Below are 20,262 nucleotides of genomic sequence, written 5' to 3' on the forward strand. Positions count from 1 at the left end.
CTCAATATAGGCAGAAAAAAGCATTTGACAAAATCCAGCATGCTTTATGATTAAAACCCTCAGCAAAATCAGCATACAAGGGACATACCTTAATGTAACAAAAGCAATCTATGACAAATCCACAGCCAACATAAGACTGAATGGGGAAAGTTGAAGTATTCCCTCTGAGAACAGGAACAAGACAAGGATGCCCACTCTCACCACTCCTTCAGCATAGTAATGAAAGTCCTAGCCAGGGCAATCAGACAAGGGAAAGAAATAAAGGGCATCCAAATCGGTAAAGAGGAGGTCAGACTGTTCCTGTTTGCTGAAGATATAACTGTTTATCTTCAGTCCCTAAAGACTCCTTCAGAAAGCTCCTAGAACTGTTAAAAGAATTCTGCAGTTTCCGGATACAAGTTAAATGTACACAAATCAGTAGCTCTTCTATACACAAACAGCGACCAAGCGGAGAATCAAATCAAGAACTCAACCCCTTTTACAATAGCTGCAAAAAGTAAAAAATAAAATACTTATGAATATACCTAACAAAGGAGCTGAAAGACCCTCATAAGGAAAACTACAAAACACTGCTGAAAGAAATCACAGATGAAAATGGAAACATACCCCATGCTCATGGATGACTAGAATCAATATTGTGAAAATGACCACACTGCCAAAAGCGATCTACAAATTCAACACAATCCCCATCAAAATACCACCATCGGGCCGGGCGCAGTGGCTCAAGCCTGTAATCCCAGCACTTTGGGAGGCCGAGGTGGGTGGATCACGAGGTCAAGAGATTGAGACCATCCCGGTCAACATGGTGAAACCTTGTCTCTACTAAAAATACAAAAAATTAGCTGGGCATGGTGGTGCATGCCTGTAATCCCAGCCACGCAGGAGGCTGAGGCAGGAGAATTGCCTGAACCATTGCACTCCAGCCTAGGTAACAAGAGCGAAACTCCGTCTCAAAAAAACAAAAACAAAAAACACCATCATTCTTCACAGAGTTAGAAAAAACAATTCTAAAATTCATATGGAACCAAAGAAGAGCGCACATAGCCAAGGCAATACTAAACAAAAAGAACAAATCTGGAGGCATCATACTACCTGATTTCAAATACTATGATACTATAAGGCCATAGTCACCAAAACAGCGTGGTACTGGTAGAAAAACAGGCACACAGACCTATGGAACAGAATAGAGAACCCAGAAATAAAACCAAATACTTATAGCCAACTGCTCTTCAACAAAGCGAAAAAAAAAAAAAAAAACCATATAGTTGGGAAAGGACACCCTTTTCAACAAATGGTGCTGGGATAATTGGCTAGCCATACATAGGAGAATGAAACTGGATCCTCATCTCTCACCTTATACAAAAATCAACTCATGACGGATTTAAGGACGTAAGACCTGAAACTATAAAAATTCTAGAAGATAACACTGGAAAAACCCTTCTAGATGTTGGCTTAGACAAGGATTTCACGACCAAAAACCCAAAGGCAAATGCAGTAAAAACAAAGATAAATAGCTGGGATCTAATTAAAGAGCTTTTGCATGGCAAAATGAACACTAAGCATAATAAACTCACAGAGTGGGAGAAAATCTTCATAATCTATACATCTGAAAAAGACTAATAACCAGAATCTACAACAAACTCAAACAAGAAAAAAACAATCCCATCAAAAAAGTGGGTTAAATACAGGAATCCCAGCACTTTGGGAGGCCGAGGAGGGTGGATCACAAGGTCAGAAGATCGAGACCATCCTGGCTAACATGGTGAAACCCTGTCTCTATTAAAAATACAAAGAGTTAGCCAGGCATGGAGGCATGTGCCTGTAATCCTCAGCTACTTGGGAGGCTGAGGCAGGAGAATCACTTCAACCCAGAAGGTAGAGTCTGCAGTGAGCCAAGATTGTGGCACTGCACTCCAGGCTGGGCATCAGAGCAAAATTTTGTCTCAAAAAACAAAATGCAAATGATAAAACCAATAAGCGACTTGTTAGGCTAACCAAGAACCAAAGAGAGAAGACACAAATAAAATCAGTAATAAAAAAAGGAGAACTTACAACTGATACCACAGAAATACCAGAGATCATCAGATACTATTATGAACAACTACATACAAACTGGAAAACCTAGAAGAAATGAAAAAATTCCTGGACACACACAAGCCATCAAGATTGAATCAGGAAGAAATAAGAAAACTTGAACAGACCAATAATGAGTAATGAGACAGAATCAGTAGTAAAGAGCCTCCCAACAAAGGAAAGTCTAAGACCAGACAACTTCACTAACGAATTCTACCAAACTATCAAAGAACTAACCAATTCTTCTCAAGCTATTCCAAAGTAGTCAAAGAAGAGGGAATTTTCCCTAACTCATTCTGTGAGGCCAACATTACTGATACCAAAGCCAGAGAAGGACACAACAAATAGGAACAAAGAAAACTATAGGTCAATATTTTTGATGAACACAGATGCAAAAATTCTCAACAAAATACTAGCAAACTCAATCCAACAGCACATGAGAAAACTAATACTCAATAATCAAGTGAGATTTATCCCAGGGATGCAAGAAGAATTCAACATACACAAATCAATCAATGTGATACATCACATCAACAGAATGAAATACAAAAACTGTATGATCATCTCAGTAGACAAGAAAAAATATTTCACAAAATTCAACATCACTTAATAATAAATGCTCTCAACAAACTTGGCACCTAAGAAATATACCTTAACATAAAGACTGTAAATGACAAACCCACAGCTAACGTCATACTTAATGGAGAAAAGCTGAAAGCCTTTCCCCTAAAGAACTAAAAACAAGGATGCCTACTTTCATCATTCTTATTCAACATAGCAACAGAAGTCCTAGCCAGAGCAACCAGGCAAGATAAACAAAAGGCACCTAAATCAGAAAAGACAAAATCAAAATGTCCCCTATACAAAAATTACCCAGGCATGGTGGCACACACCTGTAAATTCCAGCTACTTGGGTGGCTGAGGCATGAATATCTCTTTAAATCAGAAGGTGGAGGTTGCAGTGAGCTAAGATTGTGCCACTGAAGTCCAGCCTGGGCGACAGAGCTGACTCAAAACAAACAAACAAAACAAATCAAAACAAAAAAAACTCAAAAATGTCCCTTTTGCTGATGCTATGATCTTGTATCTTAAAAAACCTAGACTCTGCTGGCACAGTGCCTCATGCCTGTAATCTAGCACTTTGGGAGGCCAAGGCGGGTGGATCACCTGAGGTTAGGAGTTAAGGACCAGCCTGGCCAAAATGGCAAAACCCCATCTCTATTAGAAAAAAAAATACAAAAATTAGCCAGGTGTGGTGGCACACGCCTGTAGTCCCAGCTACTTGGAAGGCTGAGGCAGGAGAATCACTTGAACCCATGTGGCGAAGGTTGTAATGGGCAGAGATCATGCCACTGTACTCCAGCCTGGGCGACAGAGCAAGGCTCCATCTAAAAAAAACCAAAAAACAAAACAAAACAAAACAAAACAAAACCCAACAAAACCTAGACTCCATAAAAAAACTCAGATCTGATCAATAAACTCAGTAAAGATGCAGAATACAAAATCAATATACAAAAATCGGTAGCATTTCTATACACCAGCTGAGAAATAAATAAAGAAGGCAATCCCATCTTCAATAGCTACAAAAATTTAAAATATCTAGGAATAAATTTAACCAAGGGGAATTATACATTTCTACACAAAAAAACTACAAAACAGATGAAGGAAACTAAAGAAGACACAAACAAATGGCAAGACATCCCATGTTCATGGATCAGAAGAATTATACCCAAAGCAATCTATAAATTCAATGCTATCTCTATTAAAATACCACCTTCATTTTTCACAGAAATACAAAAAAAATTCTAAATTTTCTACGAAACAAAAAAGAAGGTGTAATAACCAAATCAAGCTGGATCAAAAGAACAAACCTGAAGGCATCATAATACCTGACTTCAAAATATATCACAAGACTACAGTAACCACAACAGCATGGTATTGGTATAAAAACAGACATATAGATCAATGGAACAAAATAGAGAATCTAGAAATAAATCCATGTATTTACAGCTAACTGATTCAACAAAATTGTCAAGAACATACTTGGAGAAAGCACACACTCTTCAATAAATGCTGGGAAAATTGGATATCTATATGCAGAGTAATGTGAAACTGGACCCTCATCTCTCACCATATTCAAAAAGCAATTCAAGGGCCGGTGTGGTGGCTCATGCCTGTAATCCCAGAACTTTGGGAGGGTAAGGCAGGTGGATCATTTAAGGTCAGGAGTTCAAGACCAGCCTGGCCTTATCTCTACTTAAAAAAAAAAAAAAATTAGTCATGTGTGGTAGCGTGCACTTCTAATCTCAGCTACTCAGGAGGCTTAGGAGGGAAAATCACTTGAACCTGGGAGGTAGAGGCTGCAGTGAGCCAAATTCACACCACTGCATTCCAGCCAGGGTGACAGAGTGAGATGCCACCTCAAAAACAAAAACAAAAAACAATTCAAGATGGATTATAGTTAAATGTATGACCCAAAACTGTAAACCTACTAGAAGAAAACATATGGAAAACACTTCAGGATACTGGTGTAAGTAAAGTTTACAGCTGAGATCTCAAAAACATGGACATCAAAAACAGACAAATGGGACTACATTGCACTAAAAAGCTTCTGAATGGGAAAGGAAACAATAATCAGAGTAAAGAGACAGTCCGTCCACCAGTTTGAATATTCAGTAGTTTGAGTACTCAGTAGGTTGCATATTCAGTAGTTTGAATATCTGCAAACTATTCATCCAACAAGGGGCTACTATCCAGAATACATAAGAAACACACACACACCGACCCACTCACCCATCCAAACCCAAATAATTCCATTAAAAAGTAGGCAAAGGACATTAACAAACATTTTTCTAAAGAAGACATATAAACGGCCAACAGGTATATGAAACCATGCTCAACATTATTTATCACAGAAATGCAAATCAAACCCACAATGAGATATCGTATCACTCCACTTAGAATGGCTATTACTAAAAGGACAAAAATGTTGGGCCCGGTGGCTCATTCCTGTAATCCTAGCACTTTGGAAGGCTGAGGCTGGAGGACTGTTTGAGGCAAGGAACTCGAAACCAGCCTGGTCAACATAGTGACATTGTGTCTCTATAAAAGAGAAAAACTAAAATTAGCCTGGCATGGTGGTGCATGCCTGTAGTCTCAGCTATGGGGGAGGCTGGGGCAACTGGACTGCTTGAACCCAGGAGTATGAGGCTGCAGTGGGCCATGATCATGTCATTGCACTCCAGACTGGGTAGCAGAGCAAAACAAACAAACAAAAAGACAAAAAAATAACAGATGCTGGCAAGGATGTGGAGAAAAGGTAATCCCGATACACTGTTAGTAGAAATGTAAACAAATACAGTCACTATGGAAAACAGTATGGAAATTTATCAAAAAACTAAAAATAGAACTACCATACGATCCAGCACTCTCAGTACGGGATATTTATCCAAAGAACATGAAATCTGTATATCAAAAGGATAGCTGCACTCTCATGTTAATTGTAGCACTACAATCTAAGTGTCCATCAGTGAATAAATGGATAAAGAAAATGTGGTATATACACAATGGGATACTATTTGGCCCTAAAAAAAGAATAGAATCTTGTCATTTATAGCAATACAGATGGGACTGGAGGTCATTATGTCAAGTGAAATAAGCCAGGCATAGAAAGATAAACATGTTCCCATTCATATATTGGAGCTAAAAAAGAAGGTCTCAGGAGCTAAAGAGTGGAATGACAGGTATCAAAGGCTGGGAAGGGTGTGTATGGAGGTGGTGGTGATCAAGAGAGGTAGGTTAATGGATACGAACATATGGTTAGATGAAAGGAGTAAGTTTTAATGTTTGACAGCATACTAAGGTGACTGTGGTCAGCAACAATGTATTATATATTTCAAATTGGCTAGTAAACTTGAAATGTTCCCAACTCAGAGATGATAATCAAGGTAACAGATACCAGAATACTCTGGCTTAATTATTACACATTCTATACATATAACAAAGTATCATATGTATCCTACATATAAAACATTATATATCAATTTTTAAAATCCAAGAAGCATGTTTGGTGACTGTAGAATTTTTATCAGCATACTGAAAGTATTATTTATAAAGTGAAGTGGAAATGTCAAATTTCCAATGCACTTGTCCCATCTCCCACTTGTACTGTCAAGTTCTGCATGCTTTTTCTTCAACGCTAGGAGGGCTATTGGAGGAAACGATATTAAAAAACAACTGAAGAAATAATCTCAGTGCTTAGCATAGTGCCTGGTAAATAGCAGATGTTCTACAAATGTCTGCTCACTAAGAGTAATATTAATGATGCCAAATTCATATATCAAAGGATTTGAAGAATTATGCAGATATTAAAGTCCCTTTAGCACTAGGCTAAAATCAGGAGAGGAAATTTTAATTTTAGTCTCCTTTCTTATATTATGCATTAGATTTCTTAGTCATAATTCTAGTTCAATCCCTATTCAAAGAATGAATTATCATCTTAAACAGAACCCAGAAGAAGTAAATTGATGTGAAAAAAAAAAACCCTCAATACTAACCTAAGACAATACAAATTCACATATACAACTTATTCAAGACCTTCTCTATTGGAAGGCAGGTGGCTGTAGTATGTGATACTGTCGGGTTCTCAGTATAAGCATAATTCTAATATTACAATGCCACTTGGGGTAGGAATTGGGTTTGTGCCACGACTGGACAGTACCTATGCTGTAAAGTTTACATCAGAATTTAAATTTCCACTTACTTAGGTATATGTTCACCATGACTGTTACTTATCAAGGTAAAGAACAATGTTTAACAATGCCATACCTGATGCTCTAACTGTTTTTGTCGTCGTCTATCTCGTTCCTCAATCTGAGCTGGGTCCAAGAGGGCAGTCATAGAACGAAGAAAGCTGGCAAGATACATATGTTAGCTATTCAAAACCCCAAAAAGGTAGATTCAACAAGCTAAATCATTTTTGTTTGGGATAAATATACTAATCATTTCTATTTCAAAGACAAATACCAAACCTGAAACCAATTAGACAAAACACTCTTATTAAAGCACACGGATTTTCTTAAAAATCAATAAATACATAAACACGAACTTACTTTGTTTTCTTACTGTTTGCCATAACTACATCCCTAATAGGTTTTGCTATATGCTCCTTCTCTGAAGGTTCAATCTGGCTTCCGGATGTAGGTGTACAAACACTGCTGACATCAGCCATCTCCTGAGTGTCAGGAGAGACACAGAAGTACTCAGGTTGTTTGTATGTTGACCAAGAGGACAGTTGAGATTGAGAACCAGGATAACTCTTTAATGAATCAAAGTGCATTGCCCATCTGTCATGTTCCTCACCCTAATGATGACAAATAAGAAGTGCTAAGAATTTTTACAGTTATTCTCATGTATAATTCTAAATGACAACCAAAAGTGATTTCTAAAAGTCACCTAGAGCAGAATAAGCATCATAAAAATTAACAAAATTGTACTCTGTTTGGAGTCCTTATACATATAGATAACTAGCTTCAAAAATTGGAGAAATTCAAAGAATTAGGAAATTTCTAAAATGTTTTAAGAATCTATGCAATGTCACACAATGCATTCAATGAAAACAGGCTCACATGGGCAAATGTGGAATAACTCGAATATTCTGGTCTTGTCAAGTAGTTTCAGAATACTTCTAGTTTTAAGACTTTAATATTATTATCTTTTTCTTTTATAGCCATAAAACCTCGTAAGTTACCTTTGAATATGTAAGTTTTTCCTCTAGTTTTCTTTGACAGTCACTTTCTATTTGCTTATTCAACTCTTCCATCCATTTTCTCTGCAGTTCTTGTTTTACAGCACTGAAAGGGTGCTCCAGCAGTACTGTTTCCTAAAAAACAGTCATAAAAGCCACCTAAAGTTATCTTTTTCTAATCACTTAATATTTGCAAATCTTGCCACAATAATTCATACAGATTTAATCCAGTAAGGCATATATCTGTAAGAGGAGCAATAACTTCAAACAAATTTGAACTCAAAGAATTAAGTAGATATATTCTGATTCTCAGAATTATATTTTTAAATATATTATTAGCAAAGAGATATAATATGATATCTAAGTGTAAGGAAAGGACATTTTCTAACGAAAAACAGAAAATTCTTTCTCCAAAACAATTAAAAGACTTTTGAAATTCAACTGGGCGCAGCGGCTCATGACTGTAATCCCAGCTCACTGGGAGGTTGACATGGGGAAATCACTTGAGCCCAGGAATTTGAGACCAGCCTGGCCAACACAGCAAAACCCCATCTCTACTTAAAAAAAAATAAAAACTAGCCAGGTATGGTGGTGCATGACTATAATCCCAGCTACTTGGGAGGCTGAGGCACAAGAATCACCTGAACCCAGGGGGTGATGGTTGTCGTGAGCTAAGATCATGACACTGCACTCCAGCCTGGGCAACAGAGTGAGATGCTGTCTCAAAAAAAAATTTTTTTTTTTTCCTCAAAATTCTAAGTCTCCTTTAGAAGCTGAAAGAGTTATTAACAATTGACAACAGGTGAATATTGTTTTACATTTGACTTTGGAATACAACCAATATTGCCTCTGGACCAAGAACAAGAATACAGAAAGATGTATAAGAGCAAGAGACTTTCCCTATTGAATCATGTCTCTCTCTAGGAGACCCTGTCTTCTCAGTTTCTGCTACTACAGCTCCATCACAGCCTATGATGTTTCAATAAGAAAAACATACTGTGTCCAGAATAAGTCTTTGAATCTTAAGGAAAAATAAGGAATGAAAACAGCATAAAAGTTTGCTCCCACTTTAACTGATGAGTTTAGGATACTCTTTTAAAAAAGGAAGAAAAATATATTCTACTCAAATTGTTCTGAAATGAAAGAGGCAAGCAACAAAACACTTCGTTACATGAAATAACTGCAGGACATACGAAAAATGGTTTGACAGAATCCTACAATTGCAATATACCTCACAGTGTTACTTTCTTCCCTTGCTTTTACCAGAAAATATCACAAAGCTCACAGTTTAAAACCTACTGTTTGATCAGAAGAAATAAGAAAAATTTCTTTTGATCAAAAGAAATCTTTCCTTTATACAAAAAGGAAAGATCCTAATATCTCAGTCCTCCTAAATTCTAAACAGATTAAAAACCATCAAACTTACTTAAGCCTAAAACAATCACTTCGAAACGAACATTACCTTTAGGTATATGATTTAACAATTTTTCTACCTCTAGAAATGTTTCAGAGGTCAAAATGGGAAAAGAAAAACACGCATTGTCCAACCCATGGCCCCAGATAGCTTTGAATGTGGCCCAACATAAATCTGTAAACTTCCTTAAAACATTATGAATTGTTTTGCAATTCTTAAGTTCATCAGTTATCACGGTGTTAGTTTACTTAACGTGTGACCCAAGACCATTTTTCTTCTTCTAGTGTGGCCCAGGGAAGCCAAAACACTGGACACCCCTGAATTGTAAATGGACTCTTTGAACTTCCTAAAGAAAAATTTCAACAAGGTAACTCAATAGTCTTAGAATGCTGTGTATCTGTTTAAGTTTGATGTAACCAGATCTGATTACGTATTTTAGTGTAGTGGCACTGCAAATTATTCAGGTATTAGACAAAAGTCAAATTACCCTTAAAAATTCCTAAAACACTCAAAATGTTTTATATATTTATAACCCTAAGCCAACTGAACAATCAGATCTCTCAATTTAGTCTTTCTTAGTCAAGGATGTCTTATAAAGCCACTACCACTTACCTGGATTTCATTTCTGTCATTGACTGGGAAAGCCTTTAAATTATTCTTATATTCTTTTTCACAAATCTCTCCCAACGTGCATTCAGTTAGAAGAATGCAAAACATGGGAGTGGGAGATAGGAAGAGAGTAGTAGGTAGAATTGCATTTCTTTTGGTTTAACTGTGTGCATTTAGTCAAAGCAGAGTAAGGTATATTTGTGTATAACACAAGACACTGTAACAAGCGTTGTGTTTTGACCTTCTTCTAACATTCCCTCTAAGTCCTATGTACAGTTAAAGAAAGAAGCCTCTATTCCCAGGCTCACTGACTTTTTCACCCTATCTCCCTATTATTGACCTGAGACTTCCCCTACATAAAAACTGGTTTCCTAAATATGTTTTGAGCCTATTCTCTCTCCCCCAACTTTTTTTTTGAGACAGGGTCTCACTGGCACCCAGGCTGCAGTGCACAATCATGGCTCACTGCAGCCTCAACCTCCCAGGCACAAGTGATCCTCCTGCCTCAGATTCCCAAGTAGCTGGACTACCGATGCATGCCACCACACCCAGCTATTTTTATTTTATTTTTTTTACAGATAGGATTTTTACCATATTGTTGCCCAGGCTGGTACTGAACTCCTAGGCTCAAGAAATCCACCTGCCGCAGCCTCCCAAAGAGCCAATGCATACGGCCTATTCTCATGTGACAGCTAACCACCAGATGCTTCTGGCCAAAAGGTTTGTGTGTCCTCTGCTTCACTTTTTGATGTTAGAGGGCTGAAAACTCTACCCTTGGATTATGCTAATGCTGCCATTTTTTGTACATGGGACCCATGAAGGGACATAAAACTCAATTGTGCATGGGTGTTTCTCCTTTCATAAATATTCATGACTCCTCCTATAGCTTATTAAACACTATATTCAGCCACTTCGCTCAACATAAATTCCTGTTCCCTTCCCTGCTCCTTGAAGTTTCTGGCTCCTGGCTGGCCAAAGGCTATGCTTCCCAGCCTATCAGAATGGCTATGCTGCAGGTTGCAACTGCTGATAAGAAATAAAGTTCTCCTTTCCAAATTCATAAGACTCGTCATTTCCTCAGCTGACAAATACCATCATTAGCAAATATATACAAAGTATTTTAAAACCTAAAAGTCACCTCAAATGGCTCTTTACTTGCATTAACAACTATGGTATGGATTACCCCCAGATAATAAATGACCTAAAAAGCCATGCAAATTAAGAAATAATTATATATTGATATTTCAACTGAAAATTTGGCAACTGAAAATATTTAACATTTTTAGCATTAAAGATATTTTATCCTGATGTTGAAAAGTAAATAACCCAAAAACTGATTCTCTCCAACTTCATGAAAACTTAGTTTTAGCTACAGCTTTTAGTGGTGTCTGCATACAACTTCTAAACTTTACACCCTTAAAATCATCACCCAGAGCTACAGAATTTTCCAAAATGAGTTCTATCAAGACAAGCTTATTGCCTTTTCAGTCAAAGTGCTTTTGGGATTGCGGGCAAATGCAATTCATTTTTCATTCCTTTTGTTCATGTAAGATTATCAATGTAGGCAACTCAGCTCTACATGAAGCAGAATAGACAGCCATGCAAAAAATTTAACTTGAAGGGGTTCCATAAGAAATTTACCTAATTAGGCCACAATGCCAAACATTTCTAGCACCAGAATCATCCCTTTAGGAGAATCATCCCTTTAAGTTACTGCATTATTTTCAGAATACATTTGCTAAAATGTAAATGCTCACAAGAAGAAAGGGATAATAAATGTAAAAAAGAAATGAAGGCGAATGAAGCATAATACACTCAAGTAAAAATTAACTGATAGCTAAAAATAAGGAAGACTTAAGATTCTCTCCTTCAAGGAAAACAGGCTATATAGAGGTCAAATATTAAAAGGTTTAAATATCCACAGTACTGACACTTAGGACTTACCTCTAAAATCTGACTAGCTCTAAGTAGTGAATGCTCATCAGCTTGGACCACCATAACCTGACTAGGAGACTGTGATAGAATGCTTGAAGAGCTAGCAGAAGAGTAAAAACAAATAGAAAAACAGTGACACTGATTCTTTACCCAAAATTAACTATAGATAAAACTTAAAAATCACCTATGCACTACACAGGCACACTTGGCATAGCGTATATTTGATAACTAAACACTTACATATTGTTAGTGGCAGAGTTCTGTATTCATTTCAAAAATTGCAGAGCTCTTTTATGAGACTATAAAGGAGGTGCTTAGGAGCCTCTACATTCACCTAACAACATACAGAATGTAACGAGAGGCCAGTTGAGGTCACAATTAAATTAAAAATAACACTGTTTTAAAATACCATATGAGCCAGGCCCCGTGGCTCACACCTACCATCCCAGCTACTCAGGAGGCCTAAGTGGGAGGATTGCTTGAGGTCAAAAGTTTGACACCAGCCTGGGCAACATAGTGATACCCTGTCTCTAAAAACTTTTTTTAAATTAGCTGGGCATGGTGGCATACACCTGTAGTACCAGCCACTTGCAAGGCAGAGGCAGGAGGATCCCTTCAGTCCATGAGTTCAAGGCTGTGGGAGCTTTGATTGCACCACTGCACTCCTGCCTGACTAACAGAGAAAGACCCTGTTTCTTTTTTTAAAAAACCACACATACAAAACAACAACAACAACAACAAAAAAAACCCCAAGAATATGAAATGTTTTTAAAAATAGGCCAGGCGTGGTGGCTCATTCCTATAATCCCAGCACTTTGGGAGGCCGAGTCTGGTGTATCACTTGAGGCCAGAAGTTTGAAACCAGCCTGTAATGTTATGAAATCCCATCTGTACTAAAAATACAAAAAATTAGCCAGCCTGGTGGTGAGCACCTATAGTCCCAACTACTCAGGAGGCTGAGGAAGGAGAATCGCTTGAGCCCAGGGAGGTTACAGCAAGCTGAGATTGTGCCATTGCACCCCAGCCTGGGCAACAAGAGAGAGACTCCGTATCAAAAAAAGTTTTAAAATAAATAAGCTTTAAAAATAAATGCTATAATATGAACACTGCTTAGCATTTTAAAAACTGCAATTAAGATGTCTTACCCTAGATTGGTCAAGAATTTGAAGTTTCCCCCATATTATTTTATCAGTTTCAGATTTTCTCCAAGGATCATTCCATTTTTCCGACACTTCTTTTTCTTTCTTCTTTAAAGCAACCTGTTCATCTGTAAATAATGTCCTTTTTAAAAAAATGTACAAAAACTGTAAAAAAAGAACCATGTAAACAAATCATGACCTTCTTAAAGAATGCAGATACCAACACAGATCTAATCAAAACTTTTTTTTAGGAAGGAGATTAACTTACAAAGTAGAGAATAATTTTTTAGGGACATAGAATAAGAAAAAATTTAATCAGAACCAAAGTTAAGTATGGTACAATTTTATTATCACAATTACCAATAAGGAGTAGTTTTATTGAATAACTTATATTTTGTTAATTACCATGAGGTCCTAATTTCCTGTAATGTTTATTCAATTATTATTAAGAGAATTAAAAGCTAGAATTCTGAAGTAGAGAACTATGGGTTAAAAATCAAGTTCAACGACTTCCTAGCTAAGTGATCATGAGCAAACTGCTGGTAAGCTTTCTAGCCTTGGTTCTTCCTTCTATAAATGAGGTATAAAAATAGTACCTATCTCAATATAGGGCTTGGCACAAAGTAAATATTCAATAAATGTTGGCTATTATTTCTTAACTGCTGAAAAGTAAAAAACATAAAACCTTGTGTCTGACAGATATAGTCAAAAAGAAACCCCTGGCTGAGTGTAGTGGCTCACAGCTGTAATTCCAGCACTTTGGGAGACCAAAGAGAGTGGATCACGAGGTCAAGACATCAAGACCATCCTGGCCAATGTGGTGAAACTCCGCTGGGAATGCACACACCTGCATTCCCAGCTACTGGGGAGGCTGAGGCAGGATAATTGCTTGAACCTGGGAGGCAGAGGTTGCAGTGAGCTGAGACTGCACACTGCACTCCAGCCTGACGACAGAGCAAGACTCCATCTCAAAAAATAAAAACGAAAAACAAAAAAACCCCCAAAACTAAATCCCCAATCAACAACAGTTCTTTAAATACAAAATTCAATGATGTATAAATTTAAATTCCAAGAATGTTACTAGAAGCATGACTTAAATAGTGCTCTACTAAGACAAGTTAAAAAAAAAAGTAAACTGATTTTTAAAACAATTAAAGCATAAGGCTGGGCGTGGTAGCTGACGCCTGTAATCCCAGCACTTTGGGAGGCCAAGGCACATGGATCACCTGAGGTTAGGAGTTCAAGACCAGCCTGGCCAACATGGTGAAACCCTGACTCTACTAAAAATACAAAAAGTTAGTTGGGCATGGTGGCGGGTGCCTGTAATCCCAGCTACTCAGGAGTCTGAGGCAGGAGAATCACTTGAATCACCTCCAGGAGGTGGAGGCTGCAGTGAGCGGGGATCACGCCACTGCACTAAAGCTTGGGCAATAAGAACAAAACTCCATCTCAAAACCAAACAAACAAAAACCAAAAAAACTGATTAAAGCATAAAATACTCCCGTCATTTTCAAGTAGTTCCCTCTTATTTCAGACATTTGGTATTGCATTTTGATGTGTAATGTGCTAAAAGAAAATATTTAAAGCTGAAATTGTGATATAAACAGACATCAGACTGCCAAACCTTCTGATACTGCTAACATAAGTTTAATCTCTTCATTCTTCTTTTACCTGGATGATACAGTTAGGATATTTGTCTCCTTCAAATCTCATGTTGAAATATGATCCCCAATGTTGGAGGTGGGGTCTAAGGTGAGGTGTTTGGGTCATAGGAGATGAATCCCTCATGTATGGCTTGGTGCCATCCCCTTGGGGTGATGAGTGAGTTCTCACTCTGTCAGTTTACATGAGAGCTGGTTGTTTAAAAGGGCCTGGCATCTCTTTTGCCATGTATAATGCCTGTTCCCCCTCTGCCTTCCACCATGAGTAAAAGCCTCCTGAGGCCTCACCAGAAGCTGAGCAGATGCTGGTACCATGCTTGCACAGTCTGCAAAACTGTGGGCCAAATAAACCTCTTTTCTTTATAAATTACTCAGTCTGTGGTATTCCTTTACAGCAACCCAAAACAGACTAACACACTTGACTTCCAGCATCAATTCACTCCTTATCTCTTTTTCTTTTTTTGTAGAGATGAGGTCTCACTATGTTGCTGCAGCAGGCTGATGTTGAATCCCTGGTCTTAAGCAATCCTCCCACCATGGCCTCCCAAAGTGCTGGGATTATTTGTGAGACACTGCACCTGGCTTTGCTTGTTTTCTAAATCATCCATGCCAGCCAAGTTAGTGATGGTCTCACAAGACTTCCTAGTTTTTCCACTAGGGTGAAGCTCATCTCATGCCTTTAGCACAGCTCTTCTTAAGAAATACAACTACTGTCGCACATTTTGCAAATTGTGATATCCAAGTTTAGTTGAAGAAGTAAATTTCAAGACTCTAATAGAAATTATAGATTTTTCTGTTAAGGTCCAAAGCTGAAAGAAAGCAATAAGCTTATTTCTGTCTAGAATATATTGTCTGATATCACAATGATTATTCTTAATTAGATTATTTTGGTTATTTTAAAAAATGAAATCAATTAGTTTTTAGTAAAACCCTCCTTAAATGCATAGGATTTCTGTAATGGAAAATTATGACAAAGGATTTCCAGGAAATGCAAAAAGTTTACAAATCTTTGAGCTTACAGGGGCTGCAGAATGATGATACTGATGACCTTAATGTTTTTGGTGCAAACTTAAGAGTAACAAAAAGACTCAACTTAAGGCATTATAAAACCACAATGTTATCTTAAGCATTTGTAGAGAACTACTCTAGATGTCAAATGTTATAAAACAAGACTTTTGATAAAATCATACTAAAAGATATACAGTAGACCCTCCATATTCATGGGTTCCACATCCATGGATTCAAGCAACCACAAATTGAAAACATTTGGGAGAAAAAAGGATGGTAGTGTCTATAATGAACATGTACAGACTTTTTTCTTTGTCATTATTTCCCAAACAACGGCATTTACATTGTATTAAGCTAGAAATGAGTTGAAGTCTATAAAAGGATGTGTATATGTTATATGCAAATGTTACATCATTTTATATAAGGGACTTGAGCATCCATCCATTTTGGTACCCTGAAGTGGGAGGATTGTCCTAGAACCAATCTCATGGATACCGAGGGATAACTATACTTTAAAGGAAACTACAGTGTTTTACCCCCAAATATATTTATTTGACATATTTCGAGATGGCTGTTCAGAGGGCCCGCAAACAGAAGTAGCCATGCAAAGCTGTCTTTTGTGAAGATTTGTGGCCGGGCGCGGTGGCTCATGCCTGTAATCCCAGCACTTTGGGAGGCTGAGGCGGGTGGGTCATGAGGTCAAGAGATCGAGACCATCCTGGTCAACATGGTGAAACCCCGTCTCTACTAAAAATACAAAAAATTAGCTGGGCGTGGTGGCACATGCCTGTAATCCCAGCTACTCAGGAGGCTGAGGCAGGAGAATTGCCTGAACCCAGGAGGCGGAGGTTGCGGTGAGCCAAGATCACGCCATTGCACTCCAGCCTGGGTAACAAGAGCGAAACTCTGTCTCAAAAAAAAGAAGATTTGCATCTGTAGAGAAAACCTGCATCAATACAGCCAGGCTTTCTCTGAGGATTCTTCCTCGTCCAGATCTAGGATAAATTAACCGAGTCTAACGCCTTTAAAGGTCTGAAAGAAACATTTACCACCTATTCTCGGAGGACTACTACGTTTGAGGTCTCATGTACATAACAAAACCACTTCTACTGGCCAGGTTGCCTCTTCTCCCCCACCATAACCTGTTTTGCCATGCTCCAACCCCCATTCTTTCTGTAACCTCAACATGGTGGAGAAGTGTCAGCCACCTAGCCATTTCTTTTAGTTTTTAAATTCTGTAAAACTTCCATGCATGTCAATAAATTTGTATCCCTCTTATTAATTTGTCTTTTGTCAGCTGATTTTTCAGAAAACCTTCAGAGGGCAAGGAAGTTTTCCCTTGGCCTCAAAACTTTATACTCAAAAACATATTCTTTTTTTTTTTTTTTTGAGATGGAGTCTAGCTCTGTTGCCAGGCTTGAGTATAGTGGCATGATCTTGGCTCACTGCAACCTCCACCTCCCGGGTTCAAGCAATTCTCCTGCCTCAGCCTCCCGAGTAGCTGGGACTACATGGGCACACCACTATGTCTGGCTAGTTTTTGTACTTTTAGTAGAGATGGGGTTTCACCATTGTTGTCCAGGATGGTCTCAATCTTTTGACCTCATGATCTGCCTGCCTCAGCCTCCTAAAGTGCTGGGATTACAGGCGTGAGCCACCATGCCGGGCCTCAATACATATTCTTTAAGCTAATAAAACTATTATAGGCCGGGCACAATGGCTCATACCTGTAATCCCAGCATTTTGGGAGACCAAGGCGGGCAGATCATGAGGTTAAGAGATTGAGACCATCCTGGCCAACACGGTGAAACCCCATCTGTACTAAAAATACAAAAATTAGCTGGGCAGGGTGGCGGGTGCCTTAGTCGCAGCTACTCAGGAGGCTAAGGCAAGAGAATCGCTTGAACTTGGGAGGCAGAGGTTACAGTGAGCTGAGATGGCACGCACTCCAGCTTGGGCAACAGAGTAAGACTCTGCCTCAAAAACAACAATAACAAAGCTATAATAAAAGGCATAAAAGTTACCTACCTAGCTCTTTCCTCCACTGGGCTTTTTTTGCTTCTAACAAACTTCTATCACGTTCCCTTTCCCCCAGAGTACTGAATATATCAGCTGGTTTCCAGTCACACTCTCTAAGGCAAAACACAAAAGATAATAGAAATTATATCATACATTTCTACACAATTGACTCCATAAATATTAATAAGCTTTTAAGTACCTTTATTTTGAGTAACTATTTCACATGCAAGTCAAGGAAAAGCAAAACCATATTCCAAAGATGACCACACAATAACAGATATGAGTTTACATACATGGCAATTTTTTGCTCACACTGCTTAGATGTCTCCTGATATTCATTTAAGATAGATTTATTTTCAGCTGGGACAGATGAAACCATCTCGGTTTTTGTGAATAATCCCATAATGTTCTCATCCTTTGGCTGATTAGAAATACTGTTTAAATGAAGACTATATTGACCTAGGAGGTAAGATGCATATTTTAAAATTAACACTCAATTATATTCATTATAATACTTGGCATACTGCTATGGAGTTCTTACATGTCTTTACATCACTTCAATTAACTCTCACAACAATCCTTGAGGTTTGAGAAAAAAAAAAAAAAAAAAAGGAAGCAGGGGGCAGCAGCTCACACCTGCAGTCCCAGCACTTTGGGAGGCTGATGCGGGCAGACTGCCTGAGCTCAGGAGTTCGAGATAAGCCTGGGCAACGTGGCAAAACATTGTCTTTACAAAAAATACAAAAATTAGGTAGGTGTGGTGGCATGAGCCTATAGTCCTAGCTACTTGGAGGCTGAAGTGGGAGGATGGCTTGGGCCCAAGAGGTGGAGGTTTCAATGAGCCGAGATTGTGCCACTACACTCTAGTCTGGGCAGCAGAAGCCAGACTCTGTCTCAGAAAATAAATAAATAAAAATAAAAATAAATTAAAGAGAGAGAGAGAAAACTAAAGTCCAGAGGTTAAATAGCTTGCTCATGACCACAGCCATATAATTTCTTTTATCAAGAAAAAAAGCAGCAACAACAGAAAACAGATCTCCATTTCCTCTTGCCAACATGCTTTTAAAAATAAAAATCATAACACAAATCACAATCTAAAGGAGAATATAAATATATTGATAAATACTCATTATCCTTGATGTTATTTTTCTTATTTAGCTGTGAAATCAGTGGAAAACCTTTTCATGAATTGTCTCTATGCCCCAGCTATAATATCTAAATCAAATGATTTATAGAGGCCTCACATGCTGGCTCAAAAACTGTTCTGATTTCTTTTGAATATGCTAGTTCTTCCAATGAAGAGAAAGACTTAATATGCAGGTCTACCTCCTTAGGCAAATTCTGCTTTTAACTTTGTTGATATGATCTCTCATTATGCCTAATAAGCAGTTTGTTGCTAGAATTTTAGCCTTAGAGACAAAATCCAGCTCTCTCATTTTACGAAGAATAATCTATAATGAGAGAGTAAATAATTCCATCTTGAGTATCATGGGACTATATAGGAGTTACTGGGCCCCCAAACCACTTGTAGGGCCTCTCCATGTGAACTGTTAATTTTTTATTTATTTCACTATTGCCTAATAAAATTTTAGTTATTTCTATTGTCTTAATATTCACAATTCCTTATCCGAAAGTGGAAATTAGAATGCTTTTAAAAACACAATACAATGCCAGGACTTGTGAAAGAAAAAGCATGAAACACTCTACTGTTCCTTCCAAATCTGTGTTAACCTTGTTTTTTAAAGAGTACTGCCAATCCTTAGCATGGAATAAGGAACAGGAAGAGTAACTGCAGGGGCCAGGAGAGCAATGTTTTTCAGCAACTCAAGTCAAATAGTCATAGTAAGGTTTCCTTAATTTTCACTGGAAATACCATAATGGGTTTTTTTAAAGCATGTTTCCTATAACTATTTTAAATATGAGTAAAGCCTCCTATATTCTAAAATATGTATAATAGTTTTTTGTATTAACATTTTTTTCTAAAGTCCACAGAAACTGGGTTTCTTAATTATTCTGAACACTAATTTTAAAATATGGCACAACTATAAAAATAATTTTGCTTATTAGAAAAAGTCCTCTAAAAGAACAATTATTTTAATAGATTGACATGTTAAATTAGAATTTAAGAGTCAAAGTTACATAAAACCCAATGAATCTGATATTCTAAAACACATTGAAAAAAATTAAAACTCATTAAAACTTTAGGAAAATCTTACTTTTTTCCTCCTTTCCATTCTCAGTCAGGGAAAGAGATCTATTTCCTTGGTTTACAGTCATCAAAATCTGTTGTAGTTGGTCTTCTGTTAGACACACCAAACTGCTCTTCGTATTTTCAGCTGTGGTGTGTTTTTTGTGAGGCTTCTGTTTCGCTACTAGAGATGTATTTATGGTGTTTCTAGTCTTCTGTATATTAGGGGTTGCAGGTGAAATATCTTTCTGGATATGAAGACAATCTTTATCTATATGTTGTTTACATAAATCCTTAGTGGATGAAAAAGTCATTCCATTTTTTTCACCTTTTGCCTGTGATGTTTCTGAACCAACTGTCTTCTTTTGCAAAAGTTTTTCACTCCCAATTGATTTTAGAGTGTGTCCAGTTTTTGTTCTTAAAGAACACTTTGCAATCTTGGTCTTATTTCCCATCTGTTAAAACACCAG

General features: G+C 37.6%; 1 protein-coding gene across 10 annotated transcripts in view; it reads right to left on the reverse strand.

The window, feature by feature from the left end:
* Positions 1-20,262, reverse strand: part of CCDC66 (coiled-coil domain containing 66) — a 44,540-nt gene that overhangs the window by 15,276 nt on the left and 9,002 nt on the right. For 9 of the 10 annotated variants that reach the window (XM_078351853.1, XM_078351851.1, XM_035273895.3 and 6 more), the window contains 7 exons: positions 19,821-20,247; positions 17,898-18,063; positions 17,614-17,717; positions 12,923-13,044; positions 7,823-7,954; positions 7,185-7,435; positions 6,901-6,985 (listed from right to left, as the gene is read on the reverse strand). In XM_078351853.1, the coding sequence (XP_078207979.1) occupies positions 6,901-6,985; positions 7,185-7,435; positions 7,823-7,954; positions 12,923-13,044; positions 17,614-17,717; positions 17,898-18,063; positions 19,821-20,247 (1,287 nt within the window). Of the gene's footprint in view, positions 1-6,900; positions 6,986-7,184; positions 7,436-7,822; positions 7,955-11,786; positions 11,878-12,922; positions 13,047-17,613; positions 17,718-17,897; positions 18,064-19,820; positions 20,248-20,262 lie in introns of those variants that run through there. The other variant, XM_054246004.2, reaches the window with a different exon arrangement.

This window comes from Callithrix jacchus, chromosome 15, assembly GCF_049354715.1.
Source record: "Callithrix jacchus isolate 240 chromosome 15, calJac240_pri, whole genome shotgun sequence".
NCBI lineage: Eukaryota > Metazoa > Chordata > Mammalia > Primates > Cebidae > Callithrix > Callithrix jacchus.